Source organism: Pygocentrus nattereri, chromosome 14 (genome assembly GCF_015220715.1).
Source record: "Pygocentrus nattereri isolate fPygNat1 chromosome 14, fPygNat1.pri, whole genome shotgun sequence".
Classification (NCBI taxonomy): domain Eukaryota; kingdom Metazoa; phylum Chordata; class Actinopteri; order Characiformes; family Serrasalmidae; genus Pygocentrus; species Pygocentrus nattereri.
In genome coordinates, this window is record NC_051224.1 from 168,105 (window position 1) to 194,446 (window position 26,342).

At 43.7% G+C, this 26,342-nt stretch overlaps 1 protein-coding gene across 1 annotated transcript in view; it reads right to left on the reverse strand.

Moving 5' to 3' along the window:
* LOC108411753 (ras-related protein Rab-26) overlaps positions 1-26,342 on the reverse strand; it is a 178,090-nt gene that overhangs the window by 78,397 nt on the left and 73,351 nt on the right. The window contains exon 4 of the mRNA XM_017683482.2: positions 16,721-16,787. Within this exon, the coding sequence (XP_017538971.1) occupies positions 16,721-16,787 (67 nt within the window). The remainder of the gene's footprint in view (positions 1-16,720; positions 16,788-26,342) is intronic.

Sequence of the window (26,342 nt, forward strand, 5' to 3'; positions counted from 1 at the left end):
AGCGATAGCGTTTGTACTAAGTGCCAGCTAGTTAGCTGTTTGGTGGAGAAGGTCGACCAGTTAGAAGTGCGTATCCGGGGATTATTAAGGGATAGGCAGCCAGAGGCAGCGTTAGCAGCCGGGAGAGTTAGCACCCCCTCGGCTCCGGCGTCAGAGCCCTCACAGCGGGGCGAATGGGTGATGACTCGGCGGTCTAGCCGGAAAGCTAAGGCTAACGCTAACGCTGAGGCCAAAGCTAGCCCACCGGAACACCACACTCCTCCCATTCGCGTGTCAAACAGGTTTGCCCCGCTCAGTGAAGCCCCCACTGTGAAGCCTGTTAAAAGCACTCTGGTCATAGGAGACTCGATTGTTCGACACGTGAAGTTAGCTACTCCGTTAGGGGCGCCAGCGGTCACAGTTAGATGCTTATCGGGAGCCAGAGCGCCGGACATTAGTGGCAACCTTAGATTAGATTAGTGGCAAACCTGGCTGTGTGTAATGATAAAGTAATAATTGTAGGAGATTTTAATATTCACTTTGAGGAGGTAGACGACCCATTAAAAAGGGCATTTACCTCAATCCTAGACTCTGTTGGTTTTACCCAAAATGTAACAGGGCCTACACACGACTGTAGTCATACGTTAGATTTAGTTTTGACACGAGGTCTTAACATAGACAAGCTTAATATCCTCCCACAAACCACAGCGATCTCCGACCATTACCTAATTTCATATGAGCTACGACTTAGCCATAATTCAGATTCAGATTCAGATTCCTTTATTGATCCCAGGGGGAAATTGCAGTTGTTACAGTTGCAGCCATTTATGTAAAAATAAACACTTTACTAATAATTTAAAACAATATATAGAATTTACAGTATGTATGTACACCAGATTTAAGTACTCTACACACACAATTGTTGTTATTGCACATATGAACAGTATATATATATACGTCCCCTCGTTATTCAACAAAGCGCACAATAAAACCTTCTACCACCCTAAAATTTATAGAAAATCTCCCAGAGTTATCAACCCCAGTCTCCACTCCATCAGACCCAATGGAACTAGAGTTGCTAACCGATTATTTAGAAAATACCTTACGATCCACTTTAGAAAATGTGGCCCCACTTAAAATAAAAAGAATAAGGCAGAAAAAGCCCCGTGGTACAACGATAAAACCCGGACCTTAAAACAAACAGCTCGGAAATTAGAGCGGAAATGGCGTCAAACCAAGCTGGAAGTGTTCCGCTCTGCCTGGAAGGACGGCCTTATAGATGATAGAAATGCTCTCACTGAAGCTCGCTCAGCATATCTGGCCTCGCTGATCGAGAATAATAAGTATAATCCTAGAGTTCTGTTTAATGTGATTTCCCAAATCACACAAAATCAGGCAGGTACTGAACCAGAAATCCCAGCAACTCTCACTAGTGAAGTTTTTATGGACTTCTTTAATAATAAAATTGATAATATTAGACGACAAATTCAACCCACAGTATTAAATCCAGCTTGGCTGTCATCTGACTTGGCTGATATAAAACAAAACACAGCTGTAGAAAAGAGCCTGGAAACTTTTTACCCCCTCCCACAGCTGGAGCTAGAGAAGATGATCTCTTCTGCAAATTGCACAACCTGCACACTCGATGCAATTCCATCAAAATTACTCAAAGAAGTCCTGCCAGTTATTATAAACCCAATCTCAACTATAGTAAACTCGTCCCTTAGTCTGGGCCATGTTCCCAAAGCTTTTAAACTAGTAGTTATCAAACCTCTGATCAAGAAACCAAATCTTGATGTCGCCGTTTTGTCTAATTACAGGCCTGTTTCTAACTTACCGTTTATATCAAAGATCTTAGAAAAAGCTGTGGCCCAACAACTTAGTTCATATCTACACAAGAACCATATATATGAAAAATTCCAATCTGGATTCAGGCCACACCACAGCACTGAAACGCTCTAGTTAAGATAACTAATGATGATCTTCTTGCCTCTGATCAAGGCTACATATCTCTCTTAGTGCTACTTGACCTTAGCACGGCTTTTGATACAATAGACCACAATATTCTCCTAGAAAGGTTAGAAAACATGGTTGGAGTCACAGTGACGGCCCTATCATGGTTCAGATCTTACCTATCAGAATGTTATCAGTTTGTTAGGGTAAACAATTTATCTTCCAATTATTCAAAAGTGAGATGTGGAGTTCCGCAGGGCTCTATATTAGGACCATTACTATTTACACTATACATGTTACCGTTAGGCACAGTTATAAGTAACCATGGCATAAACTTTCATTGTTATGCAGACGATACTCAACTGTACAGATCAGCCAAGCCTGATGACCAGACTGTGTAAAAGACGTGAAAGGCTGGATGTCACGCAACTTCCTCCTATTAACAGGAACAAAACAGAGGTTCTCCTTCTGGGTCCAAAATTAGCAAGAAGTAAATCACCAGATTTAATCTTAAATCTCGCCGACTTTCCAGCCGCACCTGGATCAGCAGCTAAAAATCTCGGCGTTATAATAGATTCAGATTTATCATTTGATCAACACACAGGCGGCATCACTAGGACAGCTTTTCTACATCTTCACAACATCGCCAAGATCAGAAATGCCCTGTCCCTGCGTGATGCAGAAACACTAGTACAGCCTTTATTACTTCCAGGCTAGACTACTGTAACGCGCTACTGTCAGGATGCACGAGCAGGAGTTTAAACAAACTCCAACTAGTCCAAAACGCCGCAGCCAGGGTCCTCACTAAAACTAGAACATCTGATCATATCAGTCCAGTGCATTCATCACTTCATTGGCTGCCTATTAAATTCCGTATTGATTATAAAATCCTTTTATTGACTTATAAAGCCCTACATGGTCTCGCTCCTGAGTACCTGCAAGACCTTATTTCTCATTATGAGCTATCACGACTACTCAGATCCCAGAGCGCTGGCTTATTAATAGTCCCCAGAATTCCTAAGGCTGCAGCTGGGGGAAGAGCTTTTTTTAATAAAGCCCCCAAACTCTGGAATGATCTTCCAGAAACTGTTCGGGACTCAGACACAGTCTCAATCTTTAAGACTAGGCTGAAAACTCACTTGTTCAGTTTAGCTTTTGGTAGCTAATGTTCCCCCCTAGATAAAGGCAGCAGATCCAGGGGTCCATGGACACAGGGAATTATAGTAAACTGAGACACTGGTGCTGTCGTCCCGCTGCTCACACGCGGTCACTCAGGTTTGTGGACGGTGGAGCGGAGGGACGCCAGACTGTCTCAGAGTGCTGCCGTGTCTGTGTGTCCTTCTGGTTCTCTCCTGTTAGTTAAGCTGTCATAGTCAGATCTGCCGGAGTCGTTAGCCACACTCTGGAAATGTCCACATTCCCTGTTTATGTACAAACAGATAGAATAAAACTAATTCCCTCTCCCTGCTTTCTTTCCGAGTATACAATCACCCATATGTCCGGCTGGACACTGAAGGACGACTGACTGCCGAGCCCTCCTGCTACCCACTTCAGACCAGCTGCCCACGCCCCAGCTGCCACCACCTACCTTGGATGAGCTGCCCACCCTACGCTGATGTTCTCATAGACTCCTAGTTATTCCTAATACCAATATTATTGCTGTTAATATTAGTTGTATAATCACTTGTAGGTAGTTTGACCAGAGGAGGACGGGTCCCCCCTGGTGAGCCTGGTTCCTCCCAAGGTTTCTTCCTCAGTTCTGAGGGAGGTTCTCCTTGCCACTGTTGCCCCTGGCTTGCCCACTGGGGGGTTTCTGTACATTCTTACAGTCCTGTTGAAACTTTTTCTTTTCTGAAATTCTGTAAAGCTGCTTTGTGACCGCTGCATCCGATGTAAAAAGCGCTATACAAATAAATTTGATTTGATTTGATTTGATTTGAATGGGATGATACACTCAAATATTTGTTCCAGATTCCTGTGTATATCCTTCCAATATGGCATAAGAATTTTACAATCCCAGAATATATGATAGTGATTAGCGTCCCTTTGGCCACAGTGTCTCCAGCATTCTGTACCAACGTCCAAGTGTCGCTTTTGCAGGGGGACAATGAAGTACCGCATGACATTCTGCCAATTAAATTCCCTCCACATGGCAGAGCGAGTCGACCTCCACTGTAATTCGCATATCCTGTACCAAGCATCTTCGCTAATAAGAAAGTTACCTTCCCTTTCCCATTTCTCCTTAACATATAGTGTATCTTCCAATTTAGCCTGCTGGAAGCTGTTGTACATTCTACAAATAATTTTATTACAAATCTCTGGATTATTTGCCAATAAAAAAACTTTTAAGATTCCTTCTGCTTTTATTTCTATTGATTTAGCAATGTTTTGATCAAAAAAATGTCGAACCTGCAAATATCTGTAGAAGTCGTCTCGCTCTAAACCATGCTTTTGTTGTAATGTATTGAAGCTCATGAAGGCTCCCTTGTCCAAAAAAGTAGAATAATTTGTGAGACCTTTTTGGATACAGAGTTGAAATCGGTAATCAGCCCCATTCGGGAAAAGTCACGTTTTTTTAATGCTTAACAAGGCTGGAGAACAACTGTTCTGGAATCTTGGACCTCTTTTCCATGCAGAACATTTCTAGCTCCTTGATATTCTTGAGTCTTTGTTTTTGGAGCACCCTCCTCAACACAAATCACTGTTTGTTTAACTGGTTTCAGGTCTGGAGGCAGAGAGGGCCATTGCAAAATGTTGATTTTATCTTCCCGCAACCATTTCTGCGTAGACTTTGATGTGTGTTTGGGGTCATTATCTTGCTGAAAGGTCCACCTACGGTCACGTTTCAGTGTTCTGGCATTAATGCCAGACTTTGGGCAAAAATTCCCTGATATTTACTGGAATTCATTATGCCATTGATTTTCACAAGGCTTCTTGTGTGGAACACTTCCAAAAAGCTCCTGGTTATGGAGGTGGCATATGAGAGTAGGTTTTGAATCTGAAAACCCCAAGATTCAACAGAACTGTGCAGGTCTGAAGCTGTGATCTTTGAGCTCCTCTTTGCCTCTCTTATCATCCTCCTCACTGCATGTGGGGGCAGTTGGCTCATGCATCATCCTCTGGGCAAATTTACTCTTCTATGTTTTTCAATTGTTTTCATACTTCTCCCTATTGTGCTCAATGGTAATTTCAATTCACTACTTTTTTAAAACAATTTTTAATCTGTGTAGGTCCACAACCTTCTGTCTCATCTGAGTTGACAGGTCTGTGGTTTTACCCATAATGATGACAATTTATTTTACATGCATGTAATCTCATATTTACACCACAGGAAAACAGGAAATGGTCACGGGGGACAGCCTAGTTCCAGCAAATGTCTTTAATTTTATTCATAATATTCCTTTAAAAAATTATGCTTCATATTTTCTGATCCTTAAATAAAACAACATTCTTTTAGCTAAACAGACATTTTTTGAGGAACATTTAAATCTGTATTCTGTAAAAATGTATTGTTTATTTTACATGTTTTTGCCCTGTTTCTTGGGGGCGAGGTGTAAATAAGGTCTGGATATGACAGTAAAGTTGATGGTTGACATCAGTTATCACATCCTCATTTCCAGAAAAGTTGGGATGCTGTGCAAAATGAAAATAAAAACAAAATGCAAAGATGTGCAAATCATTTAAACCATAAATGTAATTGGAAATAGTACAAAGACAACATGATGTTGAAACCGCTAAGTCGTCGGGAGCAATATGCTCCTGGTAGGGAGGGCGAACAGGTCTGGAGTGAAGACCCAGACTAACGCGTTCCAAAGTTTATTCTCCATGCATATCGTGCACAAAAAATTGTGTACCCTGCCCGGGAAAGGGTCACCGGGACATACCCCTGGAGCCAGGCCTGGGGATAGTGCTCCACGGCGAGCGCCTGGTGGCCGGGCAGCCCACGTAATCTGGCCGGGCTCAGCCCGAAGAGGTAACATGGGGAGGCCATGTGGGCCCACCACCCGCAAGGTCCAGCATGGGGGAGTGCAGTGCAGTGCCAGATTGGCAGTGGGAGATTGCGGGGAGGCCCTAGGTGGCCTAGGCCCCTGCAGCAGAAACTGGCTCTTGGTACATGGAATGTAACCTCACTGGGGGGAAGGAGCCAGAACTTGTGCAGGAGGTTGAGAAGTACCAACTAGATATAGTTGGGCTCACCTCCACCCACAGTGTCGGCTCTGGAACCAAACTCTTGGATAGGGGTTGGTCTCTCTCCTACTCAGGGGTTGCACAAGGTGAGAGGCGCCGGGGAGGTGTGGGGATACTCACAAGTCCCCGGCTGGTGACCATGCAGTTGGAGTTTGTCCCAGTGGACGAGAGGGTCGTCTCACTGCGAATTAAAATCGCAGAGAGGAAAACTGACTGTTGTCTGTGCTTATGCACCAAACAACAGGTCAGAGTATTCGGCCTTCTTGGAGCGAGTGGGCGGGGTTCTGGAAAGGGTCCCGCCTACTGACTCTATAGTCCTACTGGGAGACTTCAATGCTCACGTTGGCAATGATTGGGAGACCTGGAGAGGCGTGATTGGGAAGAATGACCTGCCCGAATGGTGAACTGTTATTGGACTTCTGTGCCAGGCATGGATTGTCCATAACGAATACCAAGTTTGAACACAAGGATGTTCATAAGTGTACACGGTACCAGAGCTCCTTGGGTCAAAGGTCAATGATCGAATTTGTTGTCGTTTCATCTGACTTGGGACCATATGTTCTGGACACTAGGTTGAAGAGAGATCACCATCTGGTGGTGAGTTGGATCAGATGGCAGGGAAGACTGATGGTCAGATCCGGTAGGCCCAAGCGAATAGTGAGTGTGTGCTGGGAATGACTTTCAGGGGCCCCTGTTCGTAATGATTTCAACTCCCACCTCCGGGAGAGCTTTTCTCACATCCCGGAGGAGGTAGGGAACATGGAGTCTGAATTGACCCTGTTCAAAACCTTCATGGTGGAAGCTGCCAGGCGTAGCTGTGGCCAAAAGCTTGTGGGTGCCTGTCGGGGCGGTAACCCAAGAACCTCCTGGTGGACACCAGTGGTGACAGAGGCCATCAAGCTGAAGAAAGAGGCCTTTAGGGACTGGTTGGCCCGAAGGACTCCCGATTCAGCAGATAGGTACCGACAGGCAAAAAAGGTCCGTATACTCTGCATTAAGTCAGACTCTTTCAGTGTTAGCGTTGGACTCTGCCAGGGTTGTGTTCTGTCTCCTCTCTTGTTTGTGATATTCATGGACAGAGTGTCAGGGCATAGCCGGAGTCAGGAGGGCATTATGTGTGGAGGCCAGAGGGTGGCGTCTCTGCTATTTGCAGATGATGTTGTTCTTTTGACGGAATCACATGGATGCCTCCAGCGCTCACTGAAGCGGTTTGCAGCTGCGTGTGAAGCGGTTGGTATGCGGATCAGCACCTCCAAGTCTGAGTCCATGGTCTTGGCCCGGAAAAGGATGGCATGCCCACTCCAGGTAAGGGGAAAGGACCTGCCCCAGGTGGAGGAGTTTAAGTATCTTGGGGTCTTGTTCACGAGTGACGGGAAGAGGGATCGTGAGATCGGCCGTAGGCTGGGACAGGCGGCAGCAGTAATGCAGTCACTCTACCGGACTGTAGTGGTGAAGAAGGAGTTGAGCCAAAAGGCAAAGCTCTCTGTTTACCGGTCGATCTACATCTCAACCCTCACCTATGGTCATGAGCTGTGGGTAATGACCGAAAGAACGAGATTGCGAATACAAGCGGCGGAAATGAGCTTTCTTCGTTGGGTGGTGCTACACATTATTTGATAGAGTGAGGAGCTTGGTCATCCAGAAGGAGCTTAGAGTTAGAGTAGTTAGTAGAACCGCTATTCCTCCGCATTGAGAGGAGCCAGCTGAGGTGGTTCAGGCATCTGATCCGGATGCCCCCTGGACACCTCCCAGTGGGGGTGTTCCAGGCACGGCCTACCGGGACAAGACCCCGGAGTCGCCGTAGGACCCGCTGGAGGGATTATGTCTCCAAGTTGGCCTGGGAGCGGCTTGGGGTCCCCGGGAATGAGCTGGAGGAAGTTGCGGGGGACAGGGTCATCTGGGATTCTCTGCTCTCCCAACTGCAACCGCGACCCTATCTGGACTAGTGGTCAACGAAGATGGATGATGATGGATGAAAAATTGGGATGAAAAACCCATTTTGAATTTGATGCCAACAACACATTCCAGAAAAGTTGAGACAACTGAGCAAATATTTTTCAAAAACCAATAAAATTTCTGTTTCAACATTTGATTTCTTGTCTTTGTAGTAGTGTCCTTTAAAAATATGGCTTACATGATTTACATAACATTACATTCTATTTTTATTTACACTCTTCACAGCATCCCAACCTTTTTGGAAATGGGGTTGCAGATTTATTAGTCCCTAAGACTAGTTTCAGTATGAACCACAGAATTTTCATATTGATCAAGCTGTCATCCCGTCCAATACAAGTGTGATACATTGCTGTATCACCAGCATCACCATCGCACATGATGTTGTCATGAATAATAACTAATTAAACTGTTCAATATTTTTAAGAAATAGAAGAAAAAAAGGAAAGAAGACCGAAGTGTTTACTTTCTCCATCTCCACTTATGGCTGTGAAAGGCAGCTTTTGAAAACCAAAGCAAGGACTGCAGAATAGTAAAGAATTATACTGCTGCAATAAAGCCTCTGTGCCCTCTTGAACCTTTAGTGACCCTTTCCTATAAGACTAGTCATGATCGTGGTTAAAGTCAGCTAGCTTTAATTTTCTAGCAATACTCTCAGCTCCATTAGGGTGGCTGAAGCTGCCAATCTTCAGAGACAAAAGGGCATTTCAGCATCATTTCATTCTGCTGGGTCTCATAACTGCTGAGATGTGACCTAAAACTGATGAACGGCTCCCAGCTACGCTGCCGTCACTTCAACATCTTTCTGCCCATGACAGTTTCCTGAAACCAATTAGGTTCTATTCTGTGGCGGCACTGACCAAAATTGCCTTGTGTCCACATTTCATTGCAGGGCTCATGACAGATGTAATTGAGACTAAATGTCATCCTTTGATATCACACAATTCACACAATAAAAGGCCAGATCTGTATCAGTTTCATATAGCATCTGAGGTTCAAAACAACTTCTATACAGGACCTTTAAATGGTATTTACAGCACAGGAATTCCTTTTTGGAACCATGTTTTTCAGGATGGAGCACCTCTCATGAGGTTGTGCTGAAACTTATTATTGTGCATTTTGGAAAATAATGCACAATACCCTTAAAATAAAGGCTATTTAATTCAGCAGAGAGTAAAAGAGCCTTGAGTCTAAAGCTTGAACAAAAAGGGCAAAAGTCAAATAATTAATCATGAATAATCAAATTAGCTATTGCAGTTAATCACATTTAACTGCATTCATCGGATTTGCTCTTTAGAGTTGACCCTAAATCATTCTTCCCACCAAGCAGTATATTTTGTTATACAAAACAGCTTCATCATGTAATACATTATCTACCTGGAAGGGTTTCGTTCCAAAACGACCACTTTGAAGAATTTTCTTTATTTCAAGGTATACATTGTTGAGAGTGGGCTTTACACATGCAACAGATATCAGTTCTATATTACGATACACAACCTTTACGTTGCTACCACACGTTTCCTTACTGCAGGGATGGTTCTGACCTCCTGCTGTCCGAACTTTGTTGAATTCACATTACTATATCACTTCTTGTTAATACACACTGTGCCGTATATCATAGTTGCTACTGTAATGACACTCACACTGCAGACTTTACGCTGTAATACTACTGCAACTCCTAGTTATGTCTATACTTATTGTGTTTTTAGACCACCTCATACCACTTAGTGCCTGCTCACATGTAAATACAGCAAATCTTTCTTACATGCTTTGTAAATATGCAATAGATATATTTTTATTTCTCTTATACTTTAACTTGTCAATTGTTTTCTCTTTTTCCTTATTTCTGTCTAACTTACGTCTATTTTTATTTCTATTTTTTTATTTCCTGCATAATGTATGTGTCACGGTTGGCTCCTCCCACTACTCCATGTGCTCCTTTGATTTGGTCTTCCATGTGCGTTTGTTTTCGTTTGAGTCCTGCCCCCTGCTTGGTAACTCCTCCCCTGATTGTTTTCACCTGACCCTCGTTATCCCTGTGTATTTAAGCTCTGTGTTTGCCTCTTGTGTTTGCTGGTCATGTTGCTTCATGTCTCAGTCTCTGTTTGCTGTGTTTGTATTCTGGTTTTTTCATGTCTGACCCTCAATCTATCCGTGTTGGCTCTATGACCCTGAACTGCCTTGACCATAAACCTGGATTTGCCCTCAATAAAAGTCGCTTACCTCCACACATGCGTCCACTACATCGCTCCCTGTTACAGAAAGTGTATGTGCAAAATGTCTTGCTACTGAAACACTGCAATTCAGGATACATACATGTATACATACACATCAGCTGTTATTCTTTTAAAACAAATCGTTATATCCAAAATTGTTACAATTGGATATGCAGCTTTTTGAAATTAAATTCTTTCATTAGGGTGGGGTGGTATAATGGCACTAAGCTATCCTGCAGTGTTTAAAAAATTAATGGTGGTATATAAAAATGATGATGTGTCACATTTAAATTCCATGTCTCAACAGCCAAATTAACTAATTCCACCCCTTTATATTTTAGAGGGTCTCGCTGACGGGTGGTTAGGGAGATCACTAATAGGTGGCACTGAAAGAAAGAATTCAATTATGAAATAACAGGACAAGATGGCACAAACTTGACAAATGCTTTTCCGTCACTTACACCTTTATTCACTGCCCCTCGTAAAATGAACGCAGGGTGAATGCACTCCCAACATCCAGAGAGAGCAACAGTGGCTGCCTGTTCCAACTTCTCTGTTTTGCAATTGTTCCATTGCTTTTGTTAGTTTGCAGGTTGCTGATTTATCAATAGCTGTCCTGTGAGCTGCTCCCAGTTCAGTCCGCTGAATTACTGACACTGCTGGTGTGTTTTGTTTGTAAATTATATTTCAGTGATAAACAAATTCACCTCACTGCAGTAGCTGAAACTTTTGTCAAGAGAGTCAATAACTGAACTTGTTATAGAAAAGCTGTATTTAAATGAGGGGGCTAGATTGGTGGGGGCATAAAATGCGTGAAAACATTGGGGTCAAGCTAGAAAAATGTGGTAACAGTGTTAACAGTAATAAAAACTGATGCCATTAATTTGTGTTGACACTTTATTGATGCATTAGCTTTGACACCACTCACAGTCAGTGAGACCATTTACTACTGTTTGAAGCATCTAAACCCTAAAATGGACGGGGATATGGATGCTGTTTGCTGCAACAGAGATAAATATGTACCTCCTGACTATCAATAAACTGTTGGCTGTGTTCTTTTTTCCCCACTTTGTGGTGTTTACTGTAAATGGTTTGCTGCAATAGGTTTATTTTAAATGCAGAAATGTTGTCAGTGAAATATGAAAAAACTGCTGTGTTTATATTCAAATCCCTAAACCCTTAACCCATTCAAACCAACTGATTCTTTTGTGAAGCATCCTTAGGAGCCTTTATAGTGGCATCTGCAGAAAATGTTAAATACTGAACATTTTAAGAGCTATGCAGTCTTTTCTTTAGCCTGCATGAAACCATTCCCTCTAACAGTGCTTTACATCAGGCAGCTTTTCCAGATTATTCCAGATATTCAGAACATACATGATCCCAAAAAACAGGTGTTGGTTCATCACTACCCAGAGCTCCTAATTAGCAACTTTTTTGGGTGCAGGACACCTCGATTTGAACAATAAACCTGATGATGACACATCCAAAGACGGGTGTCCCACTGGGAAACCTAGAGTGAAAGACCCCATGTTTAAGAACAGTATAGCAATACAGGCTATACAAATGAACACAAAACCCCAGAATAACAAAAACAGGTCATATTTATGCAAATCTAACCTTTTGCATGAAAATAATTAATTATTTTCTTATTTTTAATAAACAATTTAAGAGGTAATAAATGAAACCAAAATGGCAAATGAGCTCTAGAGCTATAACATTTATATTATTTAGGACAGTGATTTTCTGGGTTTTATTCAAGTTTAACCCCTAGCCATAAAATGCAATTTCAGCCTATTTCAGCAGTCCCTCAGTTCACCCTTTGATTTGCATATTTTTTAAAGAAATGAGAATATTATATATACGTATATATAAATACATTGGATTTTTACCCAATTTTCTCCCCAATTTAGTCGTCTCCAATTCCACCCGTTAGTTAGGACTCCCCCAGTCACCCGATGCTACCAGATAAAACAGAGGTCCTGCTTCTGGGTTCAAAATTAGCCAGAAACAAACTGTCTAACTTAACACTTAACAATCTCTCAGTTTCATCAAGCTTATCTGTTAAAAATCTTGGTGTCGTGATAGACGCTGATCTCTCCTTCGACACACATATATCTAATATCACTAGAACAGCTTTCCTGCATCTCCGCAATATCGCTAAATTAAGAAATTCATTATCTCTACAGGATGCAGAAAAGCCAGTTCATGCATTTATTACTTCAAGGCTGGATCACTGTAATGACCTGCTGTCTGGACGTCCCAGCAAAAGCCTTAACAAGCTTCAGCTGGTTGAGAACGCTGCAGCCAGAGTCTCACAAGATCCAGAAAGTTCGACCATATCAGCCCAGTTTTATCAGCCCTGCACTGTTACCAGTGAAATTTCACACTATTATAAAATCCTATTACTGACCTATAAAGCTCTAAACGGACTCGCCCCTCATTACCTGAGTGACCTTCTCTCCCACTATGAACCATCACGCCTACTGAGATCAGAAGGTGCCACTGTTATGCTGATGACACTCAACTGTTTTCTTTCTCTCCCTCTGACACCCAGGTTTCCAGTCGCATCTCGACATGCCTGTCTGACATCTCTACACGGATAGCAGCTCACCACCTGAAGCTCAATCCCAGCAAGACTGAGCTGATATTCATCCCTGCGACTACAGGTCCTCATGATCTTGCCATCTCATTCGGGAACTCTCTGATTGTTCCGTCTGTAGAGGCGAGAAGTCTCGGTGTGACTCTGTGTGGGACGGCCGGTTATCGTTCTCGACTCACATCCGGAGGATCCGACCCTTCCTCGCCCGAGAGGTCACCCAGGTGCTCGTGCAGTCTCTTGTCATCTCAAGGCTTGACTACTGCAACTCGCTCTTGGCTGGTCTTCCCATGCGTCCATCAAGCCTCTGCAGCTCATCCAGAATGCAGCAGCACGGCTCGTCTTCAATCTGCCCAAGTTCAGTCACGTCACCCCACTGCTGCGCTCCCTTCACTGGCTTCCTGTAGCTGCATCAGATTTAATCCCTAATGCTGGCCTACAAAGCCAGAAATGGACCAGCCCCTACCGACTTGATGGCCATGGTGAAATCTCGAACTGAACCACGAGCCCTTCGAGCTTCGAGTGCAGTTCGGCTTGACCCGCCATCCTTCAAGACGCGTGGAAGACCAGCGTGGAGAATGTTCTCTGTACTGGAGCCCAGGTGGTGGAATGAACTCCCACTGGCTGTCCGAACAGCAGAGTCTCTCACGCTCTTCAGACGCAGACTGAAGACTCATCTCTTTACACAGAACTTAAATCAGCACTGAATTATAAGCTGCACTTATTTTATTTATTGTATTGTATCTTATTGTTATTGTATTGAATGGCTCAGAGTTCTGCGTTCAACTCTGCTCCTTTTCTCTTGGTGTCTGCAGTGACTGTGTTTCTAGCAGTATCTGAGCTCAGGACCGTCTTTCTCTCTAAGCTATTGGTAACTAGCAAAGATACTTTCTCTAGATTGACAAAGCACTTCTTGTAAGTCGCTCTGGATCAGAGCGTCTGCTAAATGCTGTAAATGTAAATGTAAGGTGCTGCTCACTACTGGTACCTAGAGCTAATAAAGCTCCATCAGGGGGCGGAGCTTCTCATACAAAGCCCCCCAGCTCTGAATAATCTTCCTGTTAATGTTTGGGACTCAGACTCAGTCTTTAAGTCTAGGCTAAAGACTCACTTGTTTAGCGGAGCTTTGGTGATTAGTCTCCCTGTCAGGTTTAGACCTGCTGGAGTCTCCACTGCTCTGTTATACTGTAATCTGTGGTCAGCCACTCTTTACAGAACTGACCGCGTCTTTCCTTTCTCTGCCGAGCTGATCAGCTGCCCATCCTGTGCGTCTGATGCTGTTGCCTCTACTGCCTTGATTGGTGCCGCTGCTCACCAGCCTTCTGGACCGGCTTGACCACCACTGAGCTTCTTGCTGTACAGCGCTGTGCAGTCCTCACCCTCAGATCTTTTTCCCACTTTACTATAAAACGTCATACTAATAATGTTTGCTATCCGGTGTCGACCGTAGGAGGACGGGTTCCCCTTCCGAGTCTTGGTTCCTCTCAAGGTTTCTTCCTCTTTTAGGGAGTTTTTCCTTGCCACTGTCGCCGCTGGCGACGCTCATGGGGGCTCGGACCCGGATTTTCTTTCTTCTTTTCTCTTCTCTCTGTAATACTGATTGTCCTGTAAAGCTGCTTTGTGACAACACCTGTTGTAAAAAGCACGATATAAAGAAATTTTGCTTGCTTGCTACCAACGCTAGGAGGGTGAAGGCAGCACAGGCTTCCTCCGAAACCTGAGAAACCAGCCACTGCTTCTTTTCGAACTGCCGCTCACGCAGCGTCACTGGACAGCCGAACGCGCTCGGAGGCCAGCGCCAAATGCCAGATCTGTTACGTCAGCTGACAGACGACTGCGCTGACCAGCATCACATTGAGTGATGGGGGGAGAAGGGGGGCCAACCTACCCACCCAGAGAGAGCGAGGCCAATTGTGCTCCCTTGGCCTCCCGGATATATATCCAATGAGTCGATTTAAAAGATCTGCAGAAAGACGTTAAGAGTAACGAACAATGATATCTGAAAATCATATTAGTTAGTAAAGAACTGCTCAGCTAAAACTACTGGAATATAAAGTTAAAAGATAATAAATACAAAATTATTTCAGTTGATATTATCAGTTATCAGACTTTCATCCACTGGGGCCTAATCCCATCCAATATAAGTCTCCTAAGTTATCAATAATGATGTTAATGTGAACAATAACTAATCAACCTGTTGTATTTTTTCAAGAGAATTAATAAATGAAAAAATGAGTCAGTGTGATTCTTAGTTACATAATCAGCTACCATCAGGTAACGTCAACAAGCCCAACCTGGGAGCTGTTGGGCAGGAGAAGCTCTGCCTTTAAAGCTTGTACTGTGCTTCCGTTATAGTTAAGTGTTAGTCAAAGCCGCAGAGAATGACGGAAAGAAGCCCTGAAAGGAGTAATAGAGTAATAAATAACAGACACTAGATCTGTGTGCAAGTGCAAGCTTACACATGTGTGTGCCTTCATTCCCGTGTCGCTGCATCACCTCCCGTCATTACAACTCACACCTTCTTTCATGGAGGTGTCATTCATACAGGAAGAACACACCTCACACCTGCGCTCCTCAGACATGCACACAGACACACAGACACACACAGACACACACACAGATAAACAGACACACACACACACACAGATACGCATACACACACACACACACACACACAGACTCACGCAGACACACACACACACACACACACACACACAGACACACAGACACACACAGACACACACAGATACGCATACACACATACACACACACACAGACACGCATACATACGCGTACACACATACAGACATACAGACACACGCACCCACCCACACGCACCCACACGCACCCACCCACACGCACCCACACACCCACACAAGGATAAGGCTCCATTCCAGAAACTCAATGATTCTGAATTCTTCACAGTGGTAACAGGAACCAGACAATCTGAAGACATTAAATCTAAATTTCACAGAATATTATTACACAAAATGGTTACAAATACTCCGCCCGATGCCCGAGATACTGTTCTAAGCATATCATAGTTCTGAGATAAGACTCTGAACTGGTTTTGCTTAAGTTTGCATTAATGAATCATGTCTTATCCAGCAACATCACTCTAACACGTCAATAACATGCTCAGTACCAGTCTGTAAATGTGGAATCACAGATCATGGAAAAATACCCAGTATAGAAGAGATCTATGTGTTCAATTCATAAAAGAGAAAATCTACAGCTACTGTCTGTTTATTCTTAAAATTTCATTACAAGAACCAAATATGTAGCATTTTTAAACAAGGGTTTCTGGCCCGACACAGAAGCAGCAGTGAAGACAGTTCAGCAGCTGCTGCGTCTCACTGAGCTGAAGCCGTGGATGTTAGCTTCATGCTCAGAGTTAAATCAAGGCTGATGATTAGAGCTGTTAATTAAACCGCAGCAAGCGGCTTTGAGTGTTTTTAGCTCAGTTAACCCAAATGTCATGTTTTGGTCTTTTTTGTGCTTTCTATCTGGTTTCTGTTTAGGAGGAGGTGTGAACGTTTAGTATATACTAAGCTCAACATAAAAACTCGTTTGTTTGGTGCAACTCGGTTTAATTTAGTGATACACAAAGAGACCTGCACTTTAAACCTGAACTTGGTAATCACTGATACAGATGACCCTCCCTCCAGCTGGTGTAACTGGTCACTGACCACAGGCACAACATTTTAAATTCATTTGTGGTGGAGAGGCACAGGCAAGGCTTTGTATTAAAAAAAAAAAAAACGTTCAGCTTTACCAAAACTGCTCGTCTGTTCAAACACGGTGATAAATACACATATGTGTGTTAATATCTCACCATGGGCATCGCGGTAGTAGGCGTGAGTAACACTGCGGAAGCGCTCCTGTCCTGCAGTGTCCCAGATCTGAAGGAGAGAGGGAAAGATGAGAGGATGTTTAGCTTTCATCTTCCATTAAGCGCTAACTGTTTTCCATATTGCTCACTTGCAGGACCTTTTCAAAGGTTCACCTGAAGTTCCCTCCTCCAGTGTGCACAGCCTACAGGGAGGAAGCCATAAATCCTACTTACACTGTAGAGAAGACCTGCATTATACGTCCTGCTCACTCTCCAACTTCTGAGGTATTAAATCGTACCAGCACCTCTTGATCTGCTTCAAAATGCAAATTGGACCACATGAAATGTGTTTGTATAGCTGGTGTTACACATCTAGTTTAAAGGAACTCAGCAGTTGATCCGCCACGCAATGACCTCAATGATGCTCAAGTCACTGTAGATGCTCAGTCATAAAGGTATGCAGTACACCTGTACCGTGTTCCCGGTTTATTAGGTCCTACCTTGGTATTTTATCAGGTACGCCCACTATAAAAGTCCTTTCTTTAGTTTTACAATTACTGACTCTACACTATCAGTTGCTGCCGAGCTGCCACTCTTTACCAATAAAACATGAATTTTACACAATATGTACAAATTAGCAAAAAAACCCAAAAAACAACCTTTTGTGCATTTAAACATCCTAGCAACACCTAAGAGTTGAAAATGGTCCATCACCCAACTCAGCATTTATATTGATATATTTATTTTGTGTTTCCTGCTCTCCTCCTGTTGCCTGGCTGATAAACTGTTCAGTCAATAACGGTAAACCTTCAAACTACACAAACTGGAAGGTGTTTCTGATAAAATGGCCAATGGATGTAGTTATATATATATATATGTAACGGTGTACAATAGTTGTATTAATGTTATGTTATGAAATTCCTGCTAAATGGGTTTTGGCACCACCTGCTGGTTGGTCAGCGTACTACAGTTTCTGTATATATAGGTGATTCGGTGCAGTTTCGGCAGTAGAATGGTTGCATGCTGCCGTGGTGAGTACAGCCTTGTATGTTCAGCTCAGCAAAACTGCAAAAGCTATGTAAAGCGTTGTAGTGCTCGACTTTTGTCCCTATTGTGGTGAAATACATGTCACAGAGACCAGTATACTTAGTTGGGCTCTTCCAAGATGCTTTATTTAAAGAGTTATAAATTCGAAGCTAAACCTGAACTGAACTGTGCTAACAATAGCCTGTTTCCTTAGTTGTACGCTGACCGAGGTATGAACAGAAACTTATACTGTGGTTGCCATACTCATTACAGGTATGTTCTATTCGTGTTATGTATTTTCATGCTATGAATGAGCACAGCAATGCTAGCTGGTTTAACTAGCTTATTTTTAGTTCACCATGTGGGTTGGGTGCCATATTTTGTGTTCGCCGCCAGATGGCACTATTTCATATTTTACCTTTTTGTTGCTCTAATTTAAAAAGGGATGATGTAGCTGTAAAATATAGTTCATATTGATACTGTGACAATTGACCCTGATGTGAATGTAAAATGTAGACTTGTATAAATCTTTTAAAAAAACTGAATATAATATAGAAACACAAGCACTTCTACCACTATACGATCGTAGCAATTTGTAAAGGTAATTGTATTATTTTCACGAATTATATGTCTTGTCATTGATTTATTGTGGAGATGTATCTAGACTACTGTAGTCTCAGGCAGTAGAATGGTTGCATGCTGCCGTGTTGTACGCTGACCGAGGTATGAACAGAAACTTATACTGTGGTTGCCATACTCATTACAGGCTAATAAAAACTGCATCATCCCAATCCGGTGTCCATCACTGACCAGGGCAGACGAACACCCAATAGGAAGGGTCACATTGGTGCCGTGAACCCGTCTTTGATGATCTTCATGCTGAACCGGGACCTGTTCTGCTGCCTTCTGTCTGTGTGGAGCCAGGTGCACAGTGTAGATGGACTGACACATTCACTGTTTTCGTAGGGACTGATTTAGCATTTGAATTTTTTTATTTTTTTCCCATTTTTTTTCTTTCCCCTCACTCATTTTAAATCTGTATTTTTACTTGGTGTTCTGATGAGTTTCACTCGTGAGCATTCACACACTCCCTTAAGCACAAGGGTGGGAAGGGGCAGAGGTGTTTTGGGGACCCCTATGTTGTTGCAGTTTGGCAGTCCTGTTCCAGGGGGTGCCACACATGCTGTGGGGGATGATCTCATTCCAGTTGGGGTTCCTTTAGACAGTGAGAGTAGGAACCCCTCTCAGCACCTACTCACTGCTGCCGCACCTAGTCCTCAGGTACATAGCACATCAACCCCAAGCACTGCCTTCCAGTCCAGTGATGTGCTTAGTCAAATGAGTGATGTAATTAAGCGTATAGGTCAGGAATTGGCAGACAGCATCATTACTCACCTTAGCCCACCACATGCTGTTGCTGCTGGTACATTTGCTGCACATGGCACTCCAAATGTAACTCATACACAAAGTCTTGATAGGTCGCAAGTCCAGCTTGTGTCCCACAGGAAATTAAAGGATCCACCTAACTTCAGGGGTGATGGCTCAGATTCTGTGACAGTGCGTGAGTGGGAAGACCTTATGAGGAACTACATTAGGAAAGGGGACATTGCGACAGAGCAACAAGCTGAAGAGCTACTCATACACCTTAGAGGGAGAGCGAAGGACATTGTCAAGTTTGGGACAAGAAACTGCGGCATTGATATGATAAAGAATCCAGAGGCCATTTATGGTCTTTTACGCAAGCACTTTGATTCTGTCCCATGCTCACCTCTCCCATTGGCAGACTTTTACTCCACATTGCCCAAGGCTGATGAGGATGCATATGATTACTGGCTCAGGCTCAATCAGGCTGTAGACCTTGCTGTTGATCGGCTGAAAGAACAGGGCAAGTCATTTGAGTGCCCGAGCACAGAAGTGACACGCATGTTCATTAGAAACTGTCCCTCCAAAGAGCTTGCTTTGACTTTCAGATCAAAGACAATTGACAAGTGGTCTGCCGAAGAGGTTCAAGATGTGTTAGATGAATACCATTCTGAGATGTGTTTGAAATTGAATGCTTCTGTTGCAGCCCCTAATGAAAGATTAGCTGTGAACAAAGTGGAACTGTCTCGAGCCACAACATCACCAATGGAGACCCAGGATCACCAGCCACCTAAACCAAGTGAATCCACTGCTCTCGAACGTGTCATTGGCATGTTGGAGAGAATTCTGTCGGAGAGGTCAAATTCAGTGCAGTCCAAAATAAGCAACAAGAATATATCAAAACTGCCTAGAATTGTTGGCTTAAACAGCATGCCATGCACAGTCTGCGGTGAAGCTACACATTCTGGCTTTTCTCATTGCCGAGAACATAAGCTATGCTTTCAGTGTTATTCACCTGCTCACGCCAGGAACAGCTGTCCAGAGAGAAGAAAGTCTACTCCTTCCCATGTGTCGGAAAACTAGTAGATCTGCATCCAGGGGAGGACGGTGCAGATCCTGATTTTGACCCTCCCAATGATGCTTCAGATGATTTTCAGTCAGTTTACAGGTCTTTTACTTCTGTTACACCCATGGATAAAACAGTCATATTTCAAAGTTTGCACAGGATTCAGAAATCAGACAGCTTGTTCTATACAACAGTCACTGCAACAGGAGGTGTCCTGTTAAGAGCCATGATCGACAGTGGCTCCATGGCATGCACATTGAGTGAATCTGCTGAGTCACATCTTCTAAAGCAAAATCCTGATATGGAGAGACATTCTGCTGATGACATCATCATAATTGGATGTGGTGGACAAAGTGTTGCTCCAAAAGCTCTGTACAATGTGGATTTGACTGTATATGATTGCAGGATGCTCATCCCAGTGCTTGTAGTCCCTGGTCAAACTGATGACATGATACTGGGCAGCAATGCCATTAAGGCACTCATTCAGTTTATGCGGAGGTCAGATAGCTACTGGCGGATAATGTCAGAACCCAGTGGTGCTGGAGATGACAATGTTCATCAATTCCTTTCTCTCATTTCTAATGCTGAAAGGTGGAGAGGTGAGACTGTACCTGACAAAATTGGGACATTAAGTTTAAAGCGGTGCATCTCATTGCAGCCACAATGTGAACATCTCGTTTGGGGCAAACTGCCGGAGTCGACAACCATATCAGTGGGCAGCACTGTGATTGTTGAACCAACCCAATCGAGGTGTAGGCCAAAGAATGTTTTGGTTGGCAGGGTCATCACACCCATGTGGGGAGACCGATGGCTACCCATGAAAATTATCAAACCTACTAGTAAAGTTGTGACGCTGAAGAGAAATACAAAACTTGCGGATGTATTTCCTTGTATTGCTGTGGAGGATCTGTCTAAGCCTGTTAGCATTCAGGCTCACTCTCAGTCTCTTCGTGACACTCCTTTAGCAAGGTCTGGTGAAGAGGTAAAAATGGTCTTGGAGACGCTTGGGCTGCAGGAGTTGGACCTGGATGCCTGTGAAGTGTCTGACCTATGGAAAGATCGACTTCTGCGACTCGTTTGAAAGGTATGAGTCAATCTTTTCACGGCACAAGATGGACTGTGGGGAAGCCACTGACTTTGTGCATAAGATACATCTCGTAGATGACAAGCCATTTCGCCTTCCCTATCGCAGAGTGCCGCCAAGCCAGTATGAGAAATTAAGAACAGCTCTCAATGAGATGGAAGAGAAGGGCATCATTAGAAAATCTCACAGTGAGTACGCGTCACCTTTAGTCCTTGTTTGGAAGAAAAACGGTGATCTGCGCATTTGTACTGACTTCAGGTGGCTTAACGCAAGGACAGTAAAAGACGCACATCCGCTGCCTCACCAGGCAGATGCCCTCGCTGCTCTTGGAGGCAATGTTTTCTTTTCCACTATGGACTTGACCTCTGGTTTTTATAATGTGCCACTATATGAAAAGCACAAGAAGTACACAGCTTTCTCCTCACCCTTTGGCCTCCATGAATACAATCGGATGCCTCAGGGCCTGTCGAACAGCCCAGCGACATTCATGAGAATGATGTTAGCTATTTTTGGAGATAAGAATTTTACCAGTGTTCTATGCTATTTGGATGACCTGATGGTTTTTGCACCTACGGAACACCTGGCTTTGGAGCGTTTGGAGATGGTCTTCTCTCGCCTCAAGAACCACAACCTCAAGTTGGCACCAAAAAAGTGCAACTTTCTGAAGAAATCTGTAAGATTTCTTGGCCATGTCATTTGTGAGTCAGGCGTTCAGACAGATCCTGGGAAGGTGGAAGCCATTGGTCGTGTACAGAAATCTGATCTGATGGAAAGTGACAGTGTTACACCATCAAAGAAGAAAATTAGGTCCTTCTTGGGCATGGTCCTTTACTACCAACATTTCATTGAAGATTGCTCAGCCAAGGCCAAACCCCTTTTCAAACTGACTTCAGACCAGAAAATTCAGGGCATAGCCCATAGAGGGAAGAAACTTCGCATGAGGAAGACTGTTGCTCCTGCAAAGCTTTCACCGGATGACTGGACTTCAGAGTGTCAAATTGCTTTTGACACCCTGAAGCATGATCTCATGCACAGTGTCACCTTAGCCCACCCCGATTTCAACGAGCCTTTCATTCTGGCTGTTGATGCATCCTTTGATGGGATTGGTGTGGTTCTTTCTCAGGTTCCGCCTGGTGAAACAGTTGCAAGACCTGTGGCTTTTGCCAGCAAAACGTTGTCCAGGTCCCAATTGAACTACCCAGCTCACAAGCTAGAATTTTTAGCTTTGAAGTGGGCTATTTGTGAAAAATTCAGCCACTGGTTAAAAGGGAAGCATTTCATTGCATGGTCTGACAACAACCCTTTAACTTATGTTCTAACAAAGCCCAAGTTAGACGCATGTGAACAAAGATGGGTGGCCAAACTCGCAGCTTATGATTTTGACTTGAAGTATGTTCCAGGGACCAAAAATACTGTTGCTGATGCTTTAAGCCGTGAGCCATTTGTCCAGTCCTGCGTATGCCATCGTCTCTGGAAAGAGCCCTACACATCTCTTTTGGAGGAGGTCAATGGAGTTGGCAGAGGTACTGTACGAGATGCTTTCCGCCTCACTACCAACTGCTTAGTTGTTGAGAGCCAAGCTACAACGGAGGGTGATCCAGCCTTGGTGCAAGATCCCCTCCACCCTTCTGGTGGCTCTATTAGTGCTGAAGAGGTATCAGCGGTTCTGGACGCTCATTGCAATGGTGGTGTTTCCCAACTGTCCTGTATTAGTCCTGCGTCACTCCAGCTACCCCAGGAAGATCCGTCCATAGTCATCCCACACAGTCAATTGTTGAGCTTGCAAGAGCAAGATGCTACAGTCAGCAGAGTGCTATATTATGTGCAGAGACGCAGGAAACCTACTGCACGTGAGAGAGGGACAGAATCTGCTTGTGTACTTAGACTTCTTAGGCACTGGAAGAAACTGAAGATCAGGAATGGCATACTGTACAGAGTAAAGAGGCATCATCGTCTAAACAGAAAGGTCTTCCAATTTGTCATCCCAGGGTCCCTGAAAAAGCAAGTTCTCCATGGTGTGCATGATGCAGCTGGTCATCAGGGTTGTGCAAGAACACTCTCTCTCGTCAGTGAAAGGTTCTTCTGGACAGGCATGAATACAGATGTCATGTATTATGTGAAGCACTGTAAAAGATGCATATTGGGAAAGACCCCTGAACCAGATGCTCGTGCCCCTCTGGAAAACATTCATACCTCAGAACCAATGGAACTGGTATGCATCGACTTTTGGACTGCAGAGTTGAGTGACAAAAAAACCATCGATGTTCTTGTCGTCACTGATCATTTTTCGAAAATGTCACATGCTTTCCCTTGTAGAAACCAGTCAGCCAAGCAAGTTGCTCGTCGCTTGTGGAATGACTTTTTCTGTGTTTATGGATTCCCCAAAAGAATCCATTCAGATCAAGGAGCCAATTTTGAGAGCAGGCTCATTAAGGATCTGCTTGAGATGGCAGGTGTGCATAAATCCCACACGACTCCATACCACCCCATGGGCAATGGGATCACTGAGCGCTTCAACAGGACTCTTGGAAGCATGATAAGAGCGCTTCCTGCCAAATGCAAGTCCAAATGGCCCCAGATGCTGCAAACATTGACGTTCTGTTATAATTGCACGGTCCATGAGACGACAGGGTTTGCTCCTTTTTTTCTGATGTTTGGGCGAGTTCCTCGTCTACCTATCGATGTCATGTTCCAACATGTTCTTGAAAATGATCGTGTTGTGAGCCACCATGAGTTTGTTCAGCATCTGAGGAGGGATTTGTCAGAAGCTGCGCAAATCGCTCGGAAGCATGCTCTCGGTGAACAGGATCGCCATGCCAAACTTTACAACCGCAAAATTAAGGGCTCACCTTTGGCTGTGGGTGACCGAGTGTTGTTGGCTAATCGGGGAGAAAAAGGGAAGAAGAAGATCTCCGACAAGTGGGATTCGACTCCGTTTGATGTTGTGTCAGTAAGGTCCAAAATCAATGTCTACCGAATCAAAGACATCTATACGGGCAGAGAGAAAGTTGTGCATAGGAACTTGTTGCTGCCTGTTGACTTTTTGATCCCAGATGAGCAGAATGGGAGCCAATTTTCCTCTGTTGTTTCACAGTCAGATGACGGTGTTTCAGACACTGTTCTAGTGCGCAGTAAAGAAGACTCTCATGCCCGCACCATGGTTTGGCTCATGCAGTCACCTGAAAATGACCAACTGGACAATGACAACGCTCCAGATGGTTGTGTTGATGGCTCATTTGATGACTTGGGACACGACTTGCTGCCAGGGGAAGTGTCGACTGATAGTCATAAAGACTCTGCAAATCAGAACGGTACACAGTCAGACAATGGCACATCTCAGGGCCCAGTTCACAGCACACATTTAGGTGCTACGCACTCTGTCGCATGTAGTGAGCCTATGGGCACTGTCAGAGATAGATCAGGTGGAGTGGTTTGCACACAGCCTCAGAGCAGCCGAGCAATTTCAGTTTCCTCTAGATTTGGGAGAACCATCAGACCAACACAAAGGCTTATCTGTGAAATGTCAGACCAGAGAATTGTGGATAATGCTTCACCAGTTATGGGCTCTGTTCTTGGTTTTTTTAGACGTGCCCTAGTCATCTAGCTCTTTTGCTTGGGGTAGTTTCTGTACTTTGTTTATGGACTGGAACCTTATGGCCTTGTAAATTTAATTTTTGTTTATTCTTTTTCCCGGTATGGCCTGGTGAGCAAAGTAGTGCGAGTCTGTGTGAGGTGTAAATGGCATCTCTTTTTGTCTGTGATGAGTGTGGGACCTGGTACCATCCCATGCTCACACACTTCTTAGAGAAGATAATTTATTGTTGACGTTTCCGCACCAGTGCTCTAGACACGTTTTTTTTTCTTTTCCATTTCATGTCTTATTTCTTCCTTGTACTACATACTGCCTTCCCATTTTAGCAGAATTTCAGGGGGGTGTATGTAACGGTGTACAATAGTTGTATTAATGTTATGTTATGAAATTCCTGCTAAATGGGTTTTGGGTCAGCGTATTACAGTTTCTGTATATATAGGTGATTCGGTGCAGTTTCGGCAGTAGAATGGTTGCATGCTGCCGTGGTGAGTACAGCCTTGTATGTTCAGCTCAGCAAAACTGCAAAAGCTATGTAAAGCGTTGTAGTGCTCGACTTTTGTCCCTATTGTGGTGAAATACATGTCACAGAGACCAGTATACTTAGTTGGGCTCTTCCAAGATGCTTTATTTAAAGAGTTATAAATTCGAAGCTAAACCTGAACTGAACTGTGCTAACAATAGCCTGTTTCCTTAGTTGTACGCTGACCGAGGTATGAACAGAAACTTATACTGTGGTTGCCATACTCATTACAGGTATGTTCTATTCGTGTTATGTATTTTCATGCTATGAATGAGCACAGCAATGCTAGCTGGTTTAACTAGCTTATTTTTAGTTCACCATGTGGGTTGGATGCCATATTTTGTGTTCGCCGCCAGATGGCACTATTTCATATTTTACCTTTTTGTTGCACTAATTTAAAAAGGGATGATGTAGCTGTAAAATATAGTTCATATTGATACTGTGACAATTGACCCTGATGTGAATGTAAAATGTAGACTTGTATAAATCTTTTAAAAAAAACTGAATATAATATAGAAACACAAGCACTTCTACCACTATACGATCGTAGCAATTTGTAAAGGTAATTGTATTATTTTCACGAATTATATGTCTTGTCATTGATTTATTGTGGAGATGTATCTAGACTACTGTAGTCTCAGGCAGTAGAATGGTTGCATGCTGCCGTGTTGTACGCTGACCGAGGTATGAACAGAAACTTATACTGTGGTTGCCATACTCATTACAGGCTAATAAAAACTGCATCATCCCAATCCGGTGTCCATCACTGACCAGGGCAGACGAACACCCAATAGGAAGGGTCACATATATATCAACTGGACATTAAGATCTCATCACTAAACTCCTCTTCACATGCATCTCTTTTCCTTCCTGCCTGTATGAAGGCAAAGTGAGCTGGACTGTTCATGCAGGACCAGCGGCGGCTGTCTCTCTCTCTCTCTGCCCCAGTCGTGGACAGAAATTGATGCTGACGGT